Below are 20,095 nucleotides of genomic sequence, written 5' to 3'. Positions count from 1 at the left end.
CGGCCACCGACGGTGGCGCCACCGTCCACGGTGGCCGAAAAATCTTCCGAGGCCTTTTTTTGCTTCTCTTCTCGAGTAGAGCCCGAATTTGGGGTTAAAATGACCTAAAAACCTTCAAAAATTAATGAGAAGCACCCTAGAACTCAATAATCCATTCGGTTTCCGGCCACCGATCTTCGGCGGTGGCTTCCTCAGTCGTCCACGATGTTGGAAAACTGAATACCGGTAAGTTCCTTCCCTATTTCTCTTTTTTATATTTTTTTTGCAAGTTTTTTTTTGTTAAAAATATTTGTAAAATAGATAAAACGAACGAATAGAAAGAAGATCAAAAATAAATAAATAAAAATAAGGACAAACCCCTTTTAACTTATTTTCTCCTTTTGATTTCTCCCAAAAATCTCTGTAATACAACCCCCTCTAATACAATCTCTTCTCTCCAAAATACAATCGATTCCCCCCCTGGCACAAGGAACATAAGGCTTTTATATAGCCCAAAATTTAAAGAAAAAATACAAAGAATTTTATTTTTTGGTGTTTTTCTTTGCTGTCCTTTTTTTTGTCTTCTTTTGCAGGTATAAAGTGGTGGAGGCAAGTGGGTGTGCTGGTGGCAGACAACTAGTAGTGGGTAGGTGGCCAAGGTGGGGTGACGGCTAGGGTTCATCACCACTTTTCTTTCTTGAAAATTGCTTAGGTTTGGGTAGTTCTAATTTGAAATTTGGTTTTGGGTATTGGGTTTGGGTAGGTTTAGTTATTGTAATTTGGTAGTTTTGATTTTTAAAACATTTAACATTGTAAATGGACTTGGAATTTGGTTATGTGGATTTTATTTTTTGCTTGTTTGCTTGGGCCAAAAATTGGCCATTACAACCATAAACATCACATTCCTCACAAAAAATCTCATTTTATCTATCTATAAAATTTCTAATTAAAAATTTTGGTGAGTTAAAGTGATTCATACTCCTAATGGCTTATTATTATCTCAATCCAAATGTATTTGTGAGACAAATATGCATGAGAGCAAAGGTGTTCAACCACCCATGAGGTTTTCAAAAGTTTTGGTCTCAATTGATGGAACTAGTTCCATTGATGCTGCAAAGTTTCAAAAAGTGCTTGGCAAACTACAATATTTGTTACTCTATCAATAAGTTATCACAATTTACGCACAATTCATCTGGATTACAATGAAGAGCAGTTAAATGACTTGCGATACTTTCAACATACAAAAAATTTTGGTCTTCAGATATTTTGGTTGTTGTGATTTTAATATCTAGACGAATAGTGATGTTGATTGGGTTGAACTCAATGATCATGTATATATTTTATTTTATGATCTCACTTTGTTCACAAGAAGAACCAGCATTTAAAAGTTTTTGTTCACTTTGTTGACTACTATACTGATCATAAGGAACTTAATGTTCATCATGTTTATGCCGCTGATCAAGTTGTTGATATACTCCCTAAGACACTTCCTAAAACAGCCTTTACTCTTAATACTTTCAAGTTAGGTGTTTGTTAATTAACCCAAATTTGAAGGGACATATTAAAGTGATTTATTATTGATTCTCTATTGACTCGATCTTCTAGTTACAAGATTGTTTTATTCTGAATTAGTCTTTGGTGTTTATTTCTTAGGATTCTCTTGTTAACATTTTCTAGATTTCAGTAATTATGATTTATAGAAATTTACCGTGTATAAATACTGAAGCTAATTAACTTCTTTTAACAACACCCCGAAGGCACGGTGCGCGTATAGCTATAATTTCCGACGCCTCAATCAAATCAGAGAAATCATCAATCAAGGTCCCAAGACGCATTGGGTATAAAACGGGGAAAAACAAATAGAGTAATTGTTAAGAACGCCATGATTGCAATTTGTATAGCAATTACTTCCCTCTCAAATCTCAATAACACCACAAATCAAAACTCATGCACACGCCACACCCAGTAAAAAGAATATATTAAAAATTACAAATTTCCACCCCATACAAACACCATATCATGTTTTATATAAAGTAAAAGAAGCCTACATGTATTGGTGGAAGAAGGAAGTAGAGTCGGGGAAGGCATTAATGAAACTTGAAACAAGCTCAGGAGATAACGCTTGGCCTTTAATAAGAACATGGTGGTATCTCTCTATCAATGATATCACCATTTTCTGCTCATCAGCTTCTTCCAAACTACCTGTTGTCACCCCCACCATATCACATGTTTACCAAAGCAAATTAATTCAATGGTCTAATTATGATTTCATCCCTCTAAAACTGAAAAGTTAGTCCTACTTTAATTTATCAAAATTTGATCATCCATCATGGAAACTGAAAAGTTGTCCAATTGGATAACATTGTTATACCTTATCGTTACATCGCTGACTTGAAAATAGATGGTCCAATTTATATGCAACAAATTAGCAAAATTCAACACTTTAAGTTTATGTGTTTACCAACAATTGGACTAAATTCTCAATTTTCATGAAGTATGAAGCCCAAAGTCTAACAAATTAAAGTAGAGTGATTAACTTCTCAGTTTTAAGTAAAGAGACAAAATTCAGAATTAGACCTAAATTCCGTAAGGCAAACTGCCTTTCTAACAATCATGGTTACCAAAATGTTAAGTAAGCATTTATAGAGAACAACAGTTCAACCCAAAGGCTTACCTAACTCGATCTCAACCTCTTGATCTTCGGCATCCCCTTCTTCAACAGTACCATTCTCCAGTGCAGAAGCCGCTTGCGCGTACCTTTCCAGAAACTGTTCTTCAGTTTCTTCATGTTCACTCTCAGATTCCTGTTCAAAAAAATGAAAAAACATATATTTGCTTTCAAATTAATGTATGCTGAATTCCTACACAACTCCCAACTTTCCAGCTCTATCTGTCATTTAGTTAGCTGTCATCCATTAGATCATGATAAAAAGATGCAATTGTATGGACTAAATAAAATCCATGTATCCTAAGAGTTGGACCTCATCATCAATTTCGATTTCATCATCATCCTCATCCTCATCATCATTATCATCATCTTCAGATTCTTCATCATTTTCTTCCTCTTCCATTTCTTCATCCAGTTCTTTCAATTGTATTGATGTCTTAATCAGTGAAGTAAAGCAATCTCGTAACAAGCCACCACTTGGATTACCTACTCCCAACAACCTTTCAGTCATCTTTAGCAGTGTCATCACTGAGCACAAAAAAATAATTAGAATTGATGTCAGTTAAATTTACTGGGGGGAAAACAGGACAAGGAGTGGAGGAAGTAGATACTGGAGCAGATGCGAGGGAGGGGAGTGACTGATTAAGGCCAACAAATATTTTGCTAAAGTCGTATATAAGACCTACCATTTCTCTATCACACTAGAGATGAGGAACAAATAGGTGAAAGCAACTATATAGATCATACTTACTAATGAATATAAAATAAAGTGAGAATTTTCCAAGTTCTACAGGAGTCATAAAATAGATACTTACCCATCAACTTTATCTCAGACTTTGCAGACAGACCGACTTCAGAAGAGTGAGTGCAGGCAAAAGCCATTGCAGATGCCCAGGTTGCAAAGCCTCCATCACCCTCCTTCTCCAGTATTGCCTCCACGGTATCAGGATGACATAAATAGCATGATGCAATAGCAAGCAAGAGAGGCTTCCATAGTGAAGAAGGCTTGCTTCTCACTCCTTTCAAATGAAAAAATGCTGCCCGACAGAAAACCGCTGCTAATGATAGCCGCACACCTTCTGTTTCACTTGAATACTTTGGGACATGTAATAGTATGTGAACACATGAAAAAGCTCTCCATGTCGCAGACGGGTATTGTAAAATGGCCTCACTGACAAATACACTTATTGCTTCAATAATGGATCTCTGTGGCACAGGTGGAGCAGGAGCAGGTGGAATCTGTCTAACAATAAAACTCTCCAGTCCATATTTACTGTGCAAACTAACTACTTCTTTGATGCAGTCAAAGACAGCCATATCCTCTGATTCTTCCCAAGCATGCCAATCTGAAATCATGTCAGCCCAAACTAGTAGTAATTCTGATAGTTTAAGCTCTACGATTACGCTGCTTCCAGTAACAGAGAGTATAATGGATCGAAGCAATGTTGATGAATGATCTATACATGATGCAGGGGGTGATGCCTCAGCTTCCTGATCATTACAATAATTTAAGGAGAAAGTAAATATGTCACGAATTTACACAAGTAAAATGGTAATCAGATAACTTTCAGTAGCAGGATATCATCATCTGATGAATAAAAAGCATAAGTAAAGCAACAGATAATGTAAACTATGAAGCAGATAACAAAAAAATTTCAATTCAATGCCAAGTTTGCACCAGGTACATAGGCTAGATGATGGTTTGAATATATATAAAGAGCAAAATCCAAAGCATTAAAGACGCTATAAATCAATATATTTTCTCTTCTAATAAAATTTAGAAATTTTATATGATTGCATACAAATTTTACCATCAGCAGTCAAACATGTTCATTCTATAACCCATTTAGACACACAATATGCTCAACTGCTCAAGCACCAGAGCAATTCTTAAAAAACGCAAATATTACAATGAGAAGAATACTAACCAATGGAACTGTGAGCCAAGCCTGTTGCAAAAGAGCTGATAAAGCTCTAGCAATGGCACCCTGACCAGATGCCTTCTTTTCACTTGAGTCATTCTGTTCAACCTTTTCGAGCATGAAGTCTTCCCAAGATTGAGCCATCACTGCTAATGCTTCAAAACCCAGTACAACCACCTATTACAAATGCAATTCACTTAATCAACTAAATCGGGATTGCCCAGTGACATTTAACAGTCCATTTTCAACCACAATAATGTTCCAAAATTAAAGCAAACACTTTAGGCATTGAACTGACAGAAACCCAAATGTTTAACATGACATGCTGTTTTTTCGCAATCATAGATGCAAATGCGAAACTTGCAGAGACTATAAATTTTAAGAAAGTAAAATGTACCAGCCTAGCTACAGGGATTCATACTTACATGGGGCCATGGCTCCACGCTAGGATGTATGGACTTTGAGATCACATCAACCAATGATGAAATAATATGAGGAATATGAATTGCTGTATTCTCATTTCCAGCCTCTACAATAGAATTGAGAAGCTGAAATAGAATAATGTTTTCTTCATCTTCATTACCAATCCTACTAATTACAACTTGAAGAAGAGGTAACCACTCTGGTGGCAGATACTCATTCTGAAAAGAACAAACATAAAAGATAGGTGAGTGAGACATTATAACCAAAATGAGAATGACTTCCAACACCACGGATTAATTAGGGGACCTACTTCAAGAAGCCCTGCGATTGCCCCTGCAGCAGCAACTCGCACAGGGTAACAAGAAGTATCCTTTTTATCAGGCATTGCCAATGCCTTGAGCAAGGAAGAATAGATGTCTACGCTCATCTCCTGAAAAGGATACAAACACAGAAAAGGAGATTTATTTAGTCACTGCATTTTATGAATGGTGTTCAAGCAAATTGAAAAACAGCATAATAGGGTAAGCAAATCAGTAGAATAATTGAATGCTTAAACTAACAAAAAACTTTGGTCTGATGAAAGAACAAGAGATGAAACTAGTGCAAAAATGACTCACTTCAGGAAGACATGAAGCAAGCTCCCCAAGCACCCAACTCGCGGCAGCAACCAAGTATGGTGGACAGAAGGAAAATGAGTACAATGGTAGCACCCGGGTTTTAACCAAAGTTGTTGTAAATGCAGGTTTTTTCTCCTTCAGAAACTGTTTTTTAGAATGAGCGATTACAAAAATTAATGGTAGATTTCATTATAAAAAAGATTTAAGGGTAAAATTTTTCAATAATGCAACAGAGGGGCCAGATTTGCTTACATCTTGCAGGCCACCATATGCCATCAGAACGCCAAAATAACTGCCACAGTTGACGAACAGAATACAATAAGAAAGATTTAAATGCATGTCAAGAACTACTGATGGGGAAGGATGGGTAAGTAGAAGAAAATTAAATAGTAACTTCCAGAAAGGAAAGGCAACTGGTCAGAAAATAAGAAATTTATCACAAATCCCTCCACTTCTCTCGCTGAGAAGACAAAGAAAAGGCAATAGATATCAGATAAATGAGAGAGGGAAAGAGAACATGATGTTTTAAAGGAAAACAGCCATTCAACTACAAAATTTCATTATTAACAAGACAAATATGTGAAATATGTTTATTAACTCACTCTTTCAAAATTTTTGGATTAGAAGCAGTAGCATCTGAAGGAATGGGAAATTTTGATAGACATGGAAGCACCAATAACTCTCCAATAGAACGCTGATTATTTTTCTTATTCTTTTCACCTTTCTTGCGCTTGGATGAAGCTGAAGATCCATTATTAGAACTCACAGTTGGAGGCCCCTGTATGCATTAAACAAATAGTAATTCTATCAAGATAAAAGTATCTCGAGATTATTTATCAAGGACTATCTATCACCGACCTTTGACATTGAAACAACACCAAGTAAGTTTATTGCACTTTTTCTGGCCGTAAATAAATCCTCCCTCCATCCAGAAATTTCTTCCTAGATACAAATTAAAAGTGTTGATATAAAAGCCAACAAATTGGTAAATATATCATTCAGTATGACCATGATAGATAAGAGGCAATGACAGATAGAAAAAACTATTAATGTACAAACAAGTTCAGATGGAAGATTCTTCCGGATGTACTCTTCTGGATCATCTTCCCACTCTGACATATCCTACTTGGGAGAAATCAAACACCAAAAATCCGTCAATTAACTCAACTTCTATTCTAAATTCAATTTACAAATAGTTGATGAAGATGCATTTCCTCAATTTAAAAAAAAAAAAAACCTTCTCATTCAACATCAATGCTGGTAAGATTGCAGATTCCAACAAAAATGAAAAGTGAGGTGAAACTAATCTCCATCCCTGTTTCCAAAGGACAAAAATGATGTTATGTTAAAGAAATAAATTATTGGATATAAAATTCGGAGCACCTAGCATGTAACTTCCTAAAAAATGAAAAATGGTAGACACACATTGAGTAAGCATTTGAAAGTAAAAAAAGCAACAAAGAAGGCACTGAAACTGATGGTGACTGGTGAAAGCAACAAATTTTGAAAGAACTTACAGGGCCTGTCTCCAGGACATGTGAAATCACATCGAAAGCTAGTGAAACAATCCTCTCAGATAGAAAATCAAGCTTCTAAAAAAGGAAAATCCATTCTTTTAGTGTTAACACAACCATAAAAGCATCAAATTATATAGAAGCACAAATCTATGTAAATTAAGTAGTATCATGGAGCTATGCTACGATATAACTCTACAGCAACTAGCTTATAGGCGATACACTTTTCTATGTTACCACGTGAATGGTCCCCAGACAGCCAAGGAAATAATAGCTGAAGAATTACATATGAAACTTACACTGATATTTGAGCTACATTTGCCTATCTTCAAAACACAGTTTATAATGTCTTGCATTAGCCTGAAAAATTAAGGGCATGGCATCAAACAATGCAGCAGATAGATTAACAGTAGAAAACTAGACAAGAAAAATCCGATTATTACTTATCACAATACTTGCGGTGCCGTGTTGTCAAAGAACAGAAAATTAGCAAAGCCCTCTTTCCAGTCTTCAACCTTAGCAAGTACTCATCTTCTGAAGTATCACCATGATCCAAACTCAATGAACCCAGAATGAAAATTAGATCATGGCAGAAGGAAGACAAAAGAGGAGCCACGGCAGACGGCATAAACGACCTCACCTATAAAGCTAACCATAATTTCAAAAGAGGTTCCAGTAGGAGGAAAATAGCATAACATGTAAAATAAACTCATGGGGCCTTTTCGATTAAGTAGCAACCAAAAGTAACTGCTACCATTTGGGGGCTTACAGCTACCACAGGTGCTATAACTAACATGACAAGGGGCAAACCGGGTTAAATTGTATGCAAATTCTTAATCAGGCCATTAAACTTCTGAAGTCTGTACAGCTACATGGTAATGAAATTTTTTTTAATAGACTAACAAATTCATCCAATGCTGTTTGAATTAATGAAATAAAAGATATTACTCACCGCAAAATATAAGCATTTGCATATAAGGAGAAGGATCTTCTCTGTTTCCAGATCTTTTCTACCATGGTTAGCTCTAGCCTGTATTACAGACCACATTATACTTTATGATGGAGATTCAAATATCTTTTCTTGAACAGATAAGGAGAATTAAGTCGAAAAAAAAAGAGAGAGTTTGAAGACAACAACCTTTTCAACAAGATGATGAAACACCGTCAGCAAAGGGGCAAGAATTTCTTTTGCAATTAGTTCCAGCTGTGGTGGTACTGGCTCCTTAGCAACTTTAGGATTCAAAAAGTACTGCCATAAAAAAGAAACAAAAATAGCTTAAACTCCAAATATATGTTACTTTAAGCTATTTTTGAGTTGACGTCACATTTACTTCAATAAAGAACAGACTCACGATTAGAAACCTTAAGCATCAAATCATATTTGTACTAAATTTACGTAGTAGTGGAAAAATAAAAAGTAACAAAAAAGCACCTGGAAAGGTCTAACGAGGGCATGAAGAACCGTAAGGGTATTGATGGTACTCAATTCACTGCTTGCACCATTGCTTATGACATTACTGCTTTGAATAGCAGATCTGAGATCAGGCACAAGTTCCGGCCAAGAATTCTGCTTAACAAACTCAGCAACTACAATGATCCGAAACTGCCGCGAGGAAGACAAAGGTATTCATATACTATTATAATTTATTTTAACATTAAGTAATATATATAATATAAAGATTGAAGAAAATCGGTACCGCTTCCACTAGAATTTTTAGAACTGACGCTTCGGCTTGAAGCAAAGTTCGCATCAGCTGGGACTTGAACTCCTGGCTGACTCTTGAAGACGATCCATTACTGACCTCAATGTTTCGCCTAGCAAAGTTTTTAAGATAAGTTGAAGCAGCGACTCTTTGACCTTGATTTTGACCTCCTACAAGAATCATTAAAAAGGATTACGCCAAAGTGAAATGATTCGCAAAATTGAAATTGATAGGAAGTGAGATAATTTGGAGTGAAATCAACGGTACACTGATTGGAAGCAGAAGATGAAGAAGAGGGAATTTGGCTTACCAGCGGCAATGGAGAGGAGAGCAAAAGGGAACTGTGGTAGCGAAGAGAGGCGATCGAGCGCTTCAGTTGATGCACGGACAACGTGGCCATCGGGGCTGAGCGTCTGGTCGAGTAGCTGAGCAATCTGAGTGAGGTCCATGGCTGACTGTTTGGATTTTCGTTTGAGTTCTTCAAAACCCTAAAAAGTTGCTAAAGAGGTGCGGAAAAGAATAAGGCGGGAAAAGTTTAGTTTTGGAGGGTAAGATGGATAAGGGGCTTCCACTGTCTAATCAGCTGAGTCGGCTCTTGCCCTTGCTCTCCTACTCCCTCTTATGAAAGAAATGGCGTAGATTTAGAGTTCTTTTGTAGCAATAGCCATGTGAGCGTTTCTTGTAATTAACATTTTTTAAATAAATTTTGCATTTAATAATAAATATTTGGTTAATACACTAAATTGTAAGTTTATGTTTTAATCCTTCAACCTTAAAAAATTACAAAATAGTCATTAAATTATTTGAAAATTTTTATATAAATCACTAAACTGTTAATTATTATTGTATGGCATTCTCTATTCACACCAAATGAAATCTCTTATCCCCCTTCTCTTTTATAATTCAGTTTTTTTCATGCAATATCTTTGAATATCATAAATTTACAAATTAAAATTCAAATAGCTTCCTTTATCGATCTGAGCATCGAATCGATTTGGATCTAAGATATGCACATCTACTCGTTGATGGGTACTGATCCACTGTACTAATAGTTGAACTGTCCATTGGAGCTCACTAGCTTAACATTAAAAAAAAAAGCACTTAACATTTTAGTGACTTAAATAAAAAACTTTTGCACATTTCAGTGGTTTAAATAAAAACTTTTGAATAGTCCAGTGATCATTTTATATTTTTTTTAAGTTGAATGATCAAAACGTAAACTTATTAATAGTTTAGTGACCTTGAGTGTAGTTTACCCTAACTTTTTTTTATTTGGTAATAAATTAATTAAGTTTTTTTTTCATATTTCAAATAAACTTTGACTTCTTTTCACAAATGGTACCAATCAAATGTTCAAAAATCCCTAAAATACAATAAGAGATAAACCCAAAAGAAATAAGGCAATCAAATTTTAACTAAATTCAACCAAAACTAGGTAAAGCAACTCTATTCATGATCAATGGTGGCAAAGGTTGGCATTAACCAATGACATCAAGGCTAACAGAGGAATCAAAGCCCTTCAAACATAACGCATCACTAGCCAACTTGGAATTCCCTTTGTTTCTGCCTTGAATCTCGATAGTGAAAGTAGTGTTCTCCTCGAAAAAATTATCAAACCCAAAGAGGGAAAAAGGTAGAGCACCATTAAAACAAAGAGACACTAAGTTAAAACCAACAACTTTCATGGGTGATCAAGCAAAATCGATCGTAGAGGTTGAATAAGGCCAACAATGGTGGCCATTCTAAAGGCTACCACATCGAGAGAGGTGGTTTTTTTGTTGAGGCAATTACGTGAGCAATGTGCCTAGAACGACAGAAATGTACAAGTGTACACAATCGCAACAAGTAATAAAGTGACAAGTAAATGTCGAGTTATCATACCCATAGCGACTGTGAAAAGAATTATTTATGAATGCAATTTTAAAAACACTTTGGTGAAGATTGATTTGAGGAGGTTATTAAAAACTAGGATTTTAACTAAGTAAAATAAATAAAAATAATAAAGTTCCAATGTACGATTTCAAAAGATGATTTTAATCAAGATGACATAGTTGTGTTAGATTAATACATTTCTTAACTTAGAATTACTAAACTCATGTTTATGTTGTTACGAATAAATTCACGGCAACTCGGTAATTTGCTAACTTATGAACATACTTACTTACCAAAATCCATTTATTTCTTGACTATATCTCTATGTCAATTCAACCGGTTAAACAAATTTTAATAACCAAATGTGTTAATGCACATACATACTTATGAAATCAAAACAATCTCTTGTACATATCTCTATGCCAATTCAAATAATTAATTCAATCTCATAAGCACATAAAAGATTACATGAGATAACAATGTATTTCTACCTTGAAACAGTTTAATCACAATAATCTTGCAAGTTATGCAAGGCTAATGTATCGTTAGATACCGTTGCTAATTTAACTCTCAGCTACCTTAAATGATTAAACATGCACTAATTAAGTATCGTGTCAATTAATTACAATTTCAATCCGTTTAAATAATTAATTCATTAGTTACATTACAATTGTAATGCAATAATAACTCAATCATGGTTTTACTTAATCAAACATCTTAACGAGGCCTATAACAACACAAACACAATTTTAATAAATTAAGTAGACGAAATGCAATTAACCTAACACGGATTAAATTTAAGCCATATTAATTAAATTAAACATATCAACATCATAAATATTCATAGACATGTTCATCATAACAACAAAATTAAAAGGATAGGGAACAAGAATCAAATCCGGTGATCCTCCGAGGTTTGACTAGTTTGCTCCGAGGCGTCCACGAACACTTGAATGCTACTCCAAATGGTGGTTGATTGACTCTTTTTCAAGAGGTGAAATCGGCAAGGGAATAGGGAAAGGAAATGAGGAAAAATGCAAGGGAATGAAAAGAGAAAAATGAGAAAGAAGTAAAGAGATGAGAAAGGTTGAGATTTGTTTGAAGTGAGCAACCAATGGGGTATTTATAGGTTGAGAAGGCTGCTAAAAATAGGCAAAATCAGCAGCCAAAAACATGCTATTTTTAGGTAGGGGTAAATCTTGAAAGGCATGAATAGTGAAGGGTTTGAATGCAAATTGAAAGAGTCTTTAAGGGCCATTTTGCAAGTCAAATAATCAAACAAACAAGCTGATTGGGTCAGCATGTAGGACAGTTTTGGGCTGCCCAGTGCTTGGTTGGATCGGCTTTCTCGGTTCAGCTCAACTAGGCTTCATAACTGATTAATAATAATTTATTTAACCCAAATTAAATTGGATTAAAAATAAAATTAATTATATTATGAATTAATATACATAATTTGGACTGTCTTAGGCTGAAAATTTAATTCAGCTTGATGCTTCAAAATTGCTTTTCGATTTTACGCTTCTAGTAGTATCTGCCAAGCAGTTTTTCGCCATTTATGCAAATCTGTCGAAAATAATTAAAATTAATCAAATTTTGATATAAAATTAATTAAAATTCAAGATATTCATAATTTGGGTGCAATTTAATTATTTTATAATTGTTATATATTTTTCGACAAGAATTTTACCGAAACTACATGAATTTGAGTTAAAAATGACATGAAAAAGTGTGTATATTTTCGTGTTTCCAGTGCCGCACGCAGTGCCACAATTAACACCCATTGCTCTTGGCACTACGAAAGTCACATAATTGCCATATTTAGTGTTAACAATATTTGGAAATAAGATCTTCAGGTTGTAATCATTGCTGGTATATTGGACGTGTGTTAGCCCATCTTTGAAGATTGATCTATTTGAAACAATGTATCTTAAGAAATGGTTTGGATCGAATCAAGCAATCTTAAGAAATGATTCGACCTATTTGTATCAAAATTTCATATTCTCAATCATTCTCGCAAAATTTACAAAACAAAATAATTCTTTAAAACTTCATTCATTAAACTTGTTTTCAAATTTCCTCGGGATTTCACTACATCAGATCCCAAAATAGTACCATTTACTATACTAGAAATTTAGCACATTACAGAAACCTACACAAGTTTTGTCATCGAGTCAGTGGCATAATCGGCAAAAAAAATATCTCGTACATTAAAAAACAAGGTCATCCATAAATGATTAAGGTAAATTGTTTTACCAATTAAAAATTAAAAAGATATTATTGGTTGGCCAAGTCATGTGGCACCTAAATTTCTTATTTGAAATTCTAACTTTAAATTTATTTGAATTAACTCCTCTTATTTAGGAGTTTTGTTAATAATTTATGTGTATAAATAAATGCTCATTCCATGAATAAATCACAACTAACTTTCATCTTTTACATAAACTTCTTTACTTCTTTATGGTATCAAAACAAAATTTTGAAGGAATATCTCACGATTAAGAAGCTTGTCGAATAGCTTTTCATAAACCAAAAGTTTCCATTGTTGTCACCATTGCTTAAAGGTCCACTTCCAATTCATCTTTTCTTAGCCCTAATAGTAGAAGAAACCAATCGCAACAACAATATCCATAGGGTTCCTAGTAGAACTGCCTCCCATTTCAATAGGATTGCTATAGCTACTTTAATTACCCAAAATTCATGGATATCGGAAAAGTAAATTATCGGGCCTCCGTCTTAACAAAATGGGTTCGTAAATAATTATTAGAAATATTTATGAGTCTAGTGGTGTGTTTAATTTGGTTTTAATTAAGTGAAATTAGCTTATTTTATAGTAGTTAGGGAAAATGACTAAATTGAATAAAGGGTAAAAGTTTAATAATAGATTAAAAGAAAATAATGAGGACCAAAATGGCAATTAAACTACTAAAGAGGAATGAGGCGGCATAAAAGTAATAAAAATCCAAGATTTTATGTATTAGCATATCTTATTATATTATTATTTTAATATTATTATGAAATAAAATATGATTTTGACAAATGGATGGTGATAAGAATATACAAATGTAATAATAATATATATATACAATTGTAACATATTTATTTAATTACTTTTATTAAAGTAAAAGATATTTATTATTATTTATAATTATTTAAATAGATATTTATTATAATTATATAATATTATAAGATTTTTTATATGACAAATAAATTAAATGGTGACAAGTGTAAGGTGATGATGAATCCAAGTGTACTAAAAAATATATACATTTGTAATTTACATATGTATTTACTTAATATCAAAGTAAATAGATATTTTTATTTTATTAAATTAAAAGATACATATTAATTAAATAATTATCTATAAGATTTTTATGAAATAATTAGATAAAATCATGATAAATGTATGGTATTGATCATGTACAAATGTAGAAAAGCAAATGTATATATTTGTATTATATTATTAATTATATGATAGATATTTATAATAATTAAATTATAATATATTAAGTTAATAAAATAAATAAAACAAATGAAATAATAAAACATTAAAAAGAAAGACAAAAGAAACAAAATTCGAAACAGAGCAGGGAAAGAAGAAAGAAAGAAGGAAAAGGGGAAAAAGAGAATTTGAAGCTTGGAGTTTAATTGGTAAGATTAATTAAGTCATTTTCATCTTAATTTTGATGTTTTAGAAGTTTTAAAACAAGGTTTTGATAAAATTAATTGATAGTTTAGAAGTTTATAGGTTTTCAAGTATAATTTATGTTGGACAAAAAGATGAATTAGGGATTTAATTGAAAAATTTTAAGTTAGAATTAATAATGGGATTAAATTGTGAAGTAAGCTATAAGTTTTATGTTGTAGGGACTAAATTTAGGAAAATTTGAAATTAGTGAAATATGCTGAAAATTTAGTAGTTAATTTTGAGTTTGAATGAAATTTGAATAGAAATAGAGTGTGAATTAAATTAGAAAAGTAGATAAATCTAGTTAGGACTAAATTGGAACTAAAATATAAATTGGATAGAAATTCAATTATTATTATAAATTAATGCTGTAATTAATGGTATAATTATTTTAATTTCCATAGCTAACGTAATACCGGAGACCTCGACAAAGAAAGGAAAGGAGAAAGTTGACGAAGAGTAATTCGAGAATTACGGTTTGTATTTCTATAAACCGAACTTAACATTTAAATTGTTGTTTTTATTATTATATGTGTATGGAAAGATATTAAGGGAAGTATTAGTGTTTTGATATTGAATTGAATGTATGTGAATTTGTGATTATTGTGAAATGGATATTGAAATGATTAATTACTGTGAATTGAGAAATGAATTGAATACTCTATTAACTGTATCGGACTGAGTCGGATATAATTGACATGCCATAAGATTGGAAGTGTTCAGGGATACTTCGACCTTGAGTCGATGAGGCACTATAAATGTCGTACTGTTACTTCGACTTCGAGTCGATGAGGCACCTTGTGTGTCGTACTGTTACTGTTACTTCGGTTTAATCCGACGAGGTACTAAGTACCGCACTACTACTGTTTACTTCGGCAAAGCCGATGAGGCACAATGTGCCGTACTGGTGTGTTGGTTGGATCCGTCTATCCGTCTAGGTCCGAGTTATGTTAATAGGGGTAAACTTGTAACACCCCCTAACCCCAAACCGTCACCGGAAGAGGGTTATGGAGCATTACCGGAGTTTACAGAATAATTACACACAATTCCATTATTTTTTTATGTTCATGTCAAAGCTGTCTTCTTGAGCAACAGTCACTAAAATATTTATATCTGGAGCTAAAAAACTCCAAATTAAGTTTGGTTAATTTTCCTTGAAACTAGACTCATTTACCTTTCTACTATAAAATTTTCAGATTTTTTTTGGTTTAGCCCATTAGTACAGTTTATTCTTCAAAGTTACCCCTGGTCTGTTGTCTGACAGCTTCGACCTTTCTTTACTAAAATTTAATTATCTCATAACACAGGACTCGGATGATGTTCCCATTTATTTTTCTTGAAAATAGACTCATTAAAGATTCTAAGCATATAAATTATAGCTCATAATTATTTTTATACAATTTTTAATAATTTTCCCAATTTAGAATAGGGAATTCTGAAATCAATCTGACATTGTCTCACACAAATTCAAATTCATACCAAATTAGTCAAATCCTATTTTATATCATAACCAACCTAAATTTATTTATTTCATCCTTACATTTACAATTTAATAATGACACACACATAAGACACCCTAGGTACATGCCATCACCCATAATTAACACACTTTACCTCATTGAATTCGAGATCGGCCTGGAATGCTGATTCAACGTTCTATCTTTACTTAACCTGCGCACGGAAACAAACAGTACGCTGAGTATAGATATACTCAGTGGTATTTCTATAATTCAAACATTTAATAATATAACAAATACTTAAGATCATAATAACAATTACAATTATTCAATTATTTATTTCATAGATAAATTTCAACTACTTACCATATAAATTTTATACAAATCACATAATAAACACAATAACATAATTGTTCAATTCTTAAATAAATCCATTATTACTTACTCCATTCTTCTCTTACTATTCGGTATAGCTTTCCTTAATTTATTCACAATTCAATATCAATAAACTATAAGTTATTCACAATTCAATATCAATAAACTATATTCAACTATGCACTTATCAATCATATTCCATTTTAATTCATTTCAATAACAGTCAATTTCATTTATATCATATCAACTTACTATCTCGATAGCTTTCACTATATACATATGATTCATATATCTCAAATCACATTTCAATTCATCAAGTGGCATCATATATCATCAATTCAAACTCCAATCATTTCATGAACCTTTGGTTCATATTTTCAATCTCATATCTCAATTCAATTTCTCATTTCATTCCAATAGCTCAATTAGTCAAATTCACTCGATTTATCTTTTCATTTATTTACCCCTATTAACAAACCCGGACTTTGACGGATACACAGATTCTAACCCAAACATACCAAGATCGGCACATTGTGCCTAAAAGCAGTACATAGTACGATCGATATCGACACATAAAGTGCCTAAAACGACACACGAGGTGCACGATATGACACACGAGGTGCCCGAAATATGACACATAAAGTGCCGATCGGTAAAGCTGGCAAATCCCGTACACTTCCAGATCCTATGGCATGCCAATTATATCCGACTCAGCCCGACTAGTTAATAGGGTATTTCATTCACTTTCTCAATTTAATAATTCTTTCATCAATATACCATTATGATAATCACATATATTTACCCATTTTCACAATTCATACAATTTCATTCAATTCAACAATATATTTCAATTATTCACATTAATTCATAATTCAATACAATTCAATTCACTTTTCAATATCAAATATTCAAATATCACAATCTCATATATTCATATCAATTTCCTCATATTTCCAATCAATATATTTTCAATATAACATTCATTCAATATTCAAATTTTTACATAAATCATATATATTATATAATTCAATCAATATAAATTCAATCAAAATAATTTCAATCAATATAAATTCAATAAATTCATCGCATACTAAAATCAATCCATTTCAATTGCAAAACATCATAATTCAATCACTAACAATTGCCATATGTATTTAAATGTAACAAATAATGACTAAGTTCAGATTATAGAAATACAAACCGTATTTTCTCGAGCTAACTCCCTTTGTCTTTGCCATTTTTCCTTGCTTAGCCGAGATTTTTCGAGACAACATTAGCTACGGGAATTAAAATAATTCATATTCGTTAATTCACTACTAATTTATATCTAATGAATACAAATTTTTATTCAATTTCTACTTTAATTTTAATTTAATCTTAACTAAATTTACTTACTTTTTCTATCTCAATTTATGGCTAATGTTCGTTTGGTTGCAACTCCCAAATTTTCTTCATACTTTATCCGAAATTATTACTTTATTGCTCTAGTTTCAACAAGAGCTTCATATTTCATCCGGATAACTTACTTCTATTTTTTCTTCCTGTGTGAAAAACCCAATAAAACTCTTGCTAGTTGAAAATTCATATATATATATATATTTATTTCATACTTCAATTCTATTCATTTTCTTCCATATTCATCCTAACTATCAAGTATTAATAATATAACTCTAATTTAAAATTTCTTTTAATCTAATCCTCTAATACAAAACTTATAGCTTAACTTACAATTTAATCCTTTATTAATTCTAACTTAAAATTTATTCAATTCCATCCCTAATTCATCTTTTTCTTCAACATGAACCATACTTAAAAATCTAATAACTTTCAGAATTTCCACTTAAAACAAGTAGTATTTATCTCTAGGATTTCAAAACTCAAAATCATAAGAAAATGGGCTAAATTGACTTACCAAATTAACTTGGAACCTTTAAAACCTTATTTTTCCTTTTCTTTTCTTCCTTTCTCCCTTCTCTGTTTCGTCCCCTGCTATTCTGTTTCTTTCCTTCTTTTTATTCTTTTGTTTCTTTTATATATATAATGGCAATAATAACTATAATAAAATATATTTAATAACAACTATTTATTTAACACTTGTACTAATCATTTTATACACTTGTTTTCTTTTCTTTTATATATATATTTAATAATTTAATAATATACATAATTCAAGAAAAATCTTGATTTTTCTTCTATTCACCGCCTCATTTCATGGGTATGGCTTAATTGCCATTTTGATCCTTTTATTTTCTATTACTTTAAAACTAAACTTTCACATTATATTCGATTTAATCTTTTATCCAATTATCCTTAATTAAGCTAAATTTACTTAATTAAACTTTAATTAATCACTCACTTAACTTCGTAATTATTGTTAATAAATATTTTCTAATCCATTTTTCAGAAACAGAGACCCGAAAATACACTTTTCCTATAACCTTAAAGTTCGGGTCGTTACAAAACTACTGTACTGAATAATTGATAGTTATTGAATAACTAAACTACTGCATTGAATATTTGATAGTTACTGAATGCCTAAATGACTATACTGAATAACTGATTGTTATTAATTGTTTGATACTGAATAACTGATTATTATTGAATAACAATAAACAAATAATTGTTATTGAAAAATAATGATTGATACTGAGTTTGAAATAAAATAGAGTACTAGATTGAAAGGTTAATATTTGAATAGTTATTGAATTTGAGTAGTGTTATATATGTATTTTATAATTATTTAAGTGTTGGTTTATAGAAATACCACTGAGTGCATACTCAGCGTACAGTTTATTTCTGTGTGCAAGTTAGGTACAAAAGTGACTAACGACTCGGCATCCAAGTCAATCCCGAACTGTAATATGTGGTGATGTACTTTTCTCTTTTGAAAATGACATGTACCTAGGTTGTAATTTGTTGTTATTTTGATACATAAATATTAATGATAAATGATGGTAATGGTTGTTCCATACAATTACATATGTCTTAAACATAGTTTATATCATAGCTTTGGGCAATTTTGTTGAATGGTAATTTAAATGAATCAATTAGACATCTTATGTTAGATTGTTATAAACATAAAAATGTTAGAACTTTATATTATTAGTTTGTTATAAGTAGAGATGTATAAATTCATGAATTGATTTGTTTAGATTGGTCTCGATTTGAATTTGCAAGGAAGGTTAGATATTTATAGAAGGGGTTATATTGAGTTCGCAAAAAAAAAAAATTTCGGAGTATCCGAACGAGTCTCGATTCGATTCTAACGTGTGATTTGGACCTCGAGGGTCCATTATAGGGACTTTATAATTAAATCAAGATATGTATGTCATTTATTTTGTAGTAATTGTAAATTGTCTGATAGGTCCGGTAATGCTTTATAACCTTGTTTCGGCGACGGTTTGGGGTTAGAGGGTGTTACAGCTACATTGCTCGTGTTTACAAATTTAGATCTTACAACCATCAAGAAGCAAAGGTTAACTTTGTATCCTGACAATGTGCTTCAGCATCATTATGGATCCTTGTCACTGGTGCATCCCATCATATCATAGGTGATCCTCGAAATCTCTAACTTGTAGAAAATTATCAGTATCCAAAATTGAATATTTTCTTTTTTGTAATGCTTGGTCAAGTAATAAAATTTATCAATTTCCTTTCTACCAAAAAACATTGTCAAGTGACATGCGCCTAAAAAGACTTTTTAGTGATTTAGGGACCATTTATAATATTATCAATTAAAAAAAAAGTTATACTATTATTTTTTTGTTGATCAAAACACCATATATATTTGCTATAAACCTTGAAATCTAAAAATAAGATCCAATTAATATTTTCAAATTTTCACCCTTTAGTAGAAATTTTTTTCAATAAGAAAAAA

General features: G+C 32.0%; 1 protein-coding gene and 1 long non-coding RNA gene across 2 annotated transcripts; both read right to left on the bottom strand.

The window, feature by feature from the left end:
- Positions 1-1,847: 1,847 nt before the first annotated feature.
- LOC108476294 (importin beta-like SAD2 homolog) lies at positions 1,848-9,505 on the bottom strand. The gene is made up of 21 exons (XM_017778466.2): positions 9,137-9,505; positions 8,821-8,996; positions 8,556-8,726; positions 8,262-8,372; positions 8,076-8,153; positions 7,567-7,763; positions 7,423-7,483; positions 7,127-7,201; positions 6,847-6,924; positions 6,669-6,731; positions 6,468-6,551; positions 6,212-6,387; positions 5,862-5,901; positions 5,610-5,753; positions 5,303-5,422; positions 4,995-5,210; positions 4,576-4,746; positions 3,463-4,138; positions 2,961-3,175; positions 2,654-2,783; positions 1,848-2,181 (listed from the first exon to the last, which is right to left on the bottom strand). The coding sequence occupies exons 1-21, from the start codon at positions 9,273-9,275 to the stop codon at positions 2,024-2,026; spliced, it is 3,279 nt and encodes a 1,092-aa protein (XP_017633955.1). The 5' UTR covers positions 9,276-9,505; the 3' UTR covers positions 1,848-2,023.
- Positions 9,506-15,835: 6,330 nt separating this feature from the next.
- LOC128290292 (uncharacterized) lies at positions 15,836-18,213 on the bottom strand. The gene is made up of 3 exons (XR_008279992.1): positions 18,131-18,213; positions 17,420-17,495; positions 15,836-16,057 (listed from the first exon to the last, which is right to left on the bottom strand). It is a non-coding gene; the product is annotated as an uncharacterized LOC128290292 (long non-coding RNA).
- Positions 18,214-20,095: the final 1,882 nt, after the last annotated feature.

The sequence above is a fragment of the Gossypium arboreum genome, chromosome 3 (assembly GCF_025698485.1).
Source record: "Gossypium arboreum isolate Shixiya-1 chromosome 3, ASM2569848v2, whole genome shotgun sequence".
In the NCBI taxonomy this organism is placed as follows: Eukaryota; Viridiplantae; Streptophyta; class Magnoliopsida; order Malvales; family Malvaceae; genus Gossypium; species Gossypium arboreum.
Note: the sequence above shows the minus strand (reverse complement) of the source record. Positions and strands in the feature narration are given on the sequence as shown.

Coding starts and splice junctions, on each gene's coding strand:
- LOC108476294 (XM_017778466.2), bottom strand. CDS start 9,275: ATGGACCTCACTCAGATTGCTCAGCTACTCGACCAGACGCTCAGCCCC. Junction 8,154..8,261: donor TTCATCATCTTGTTGAAAAG/GTTGTTGTCTTC, acceptor TCTGTAATACAG/GCTAGAGCTAACCATGGTAG. Junction 5,211..5,302: donor CAATCGCAGGGCTTCTTGAA/GTAGGTCCCCTA, acceptor TGTTCTTTTCAG/AATGAGTATCTGCCACCAGA.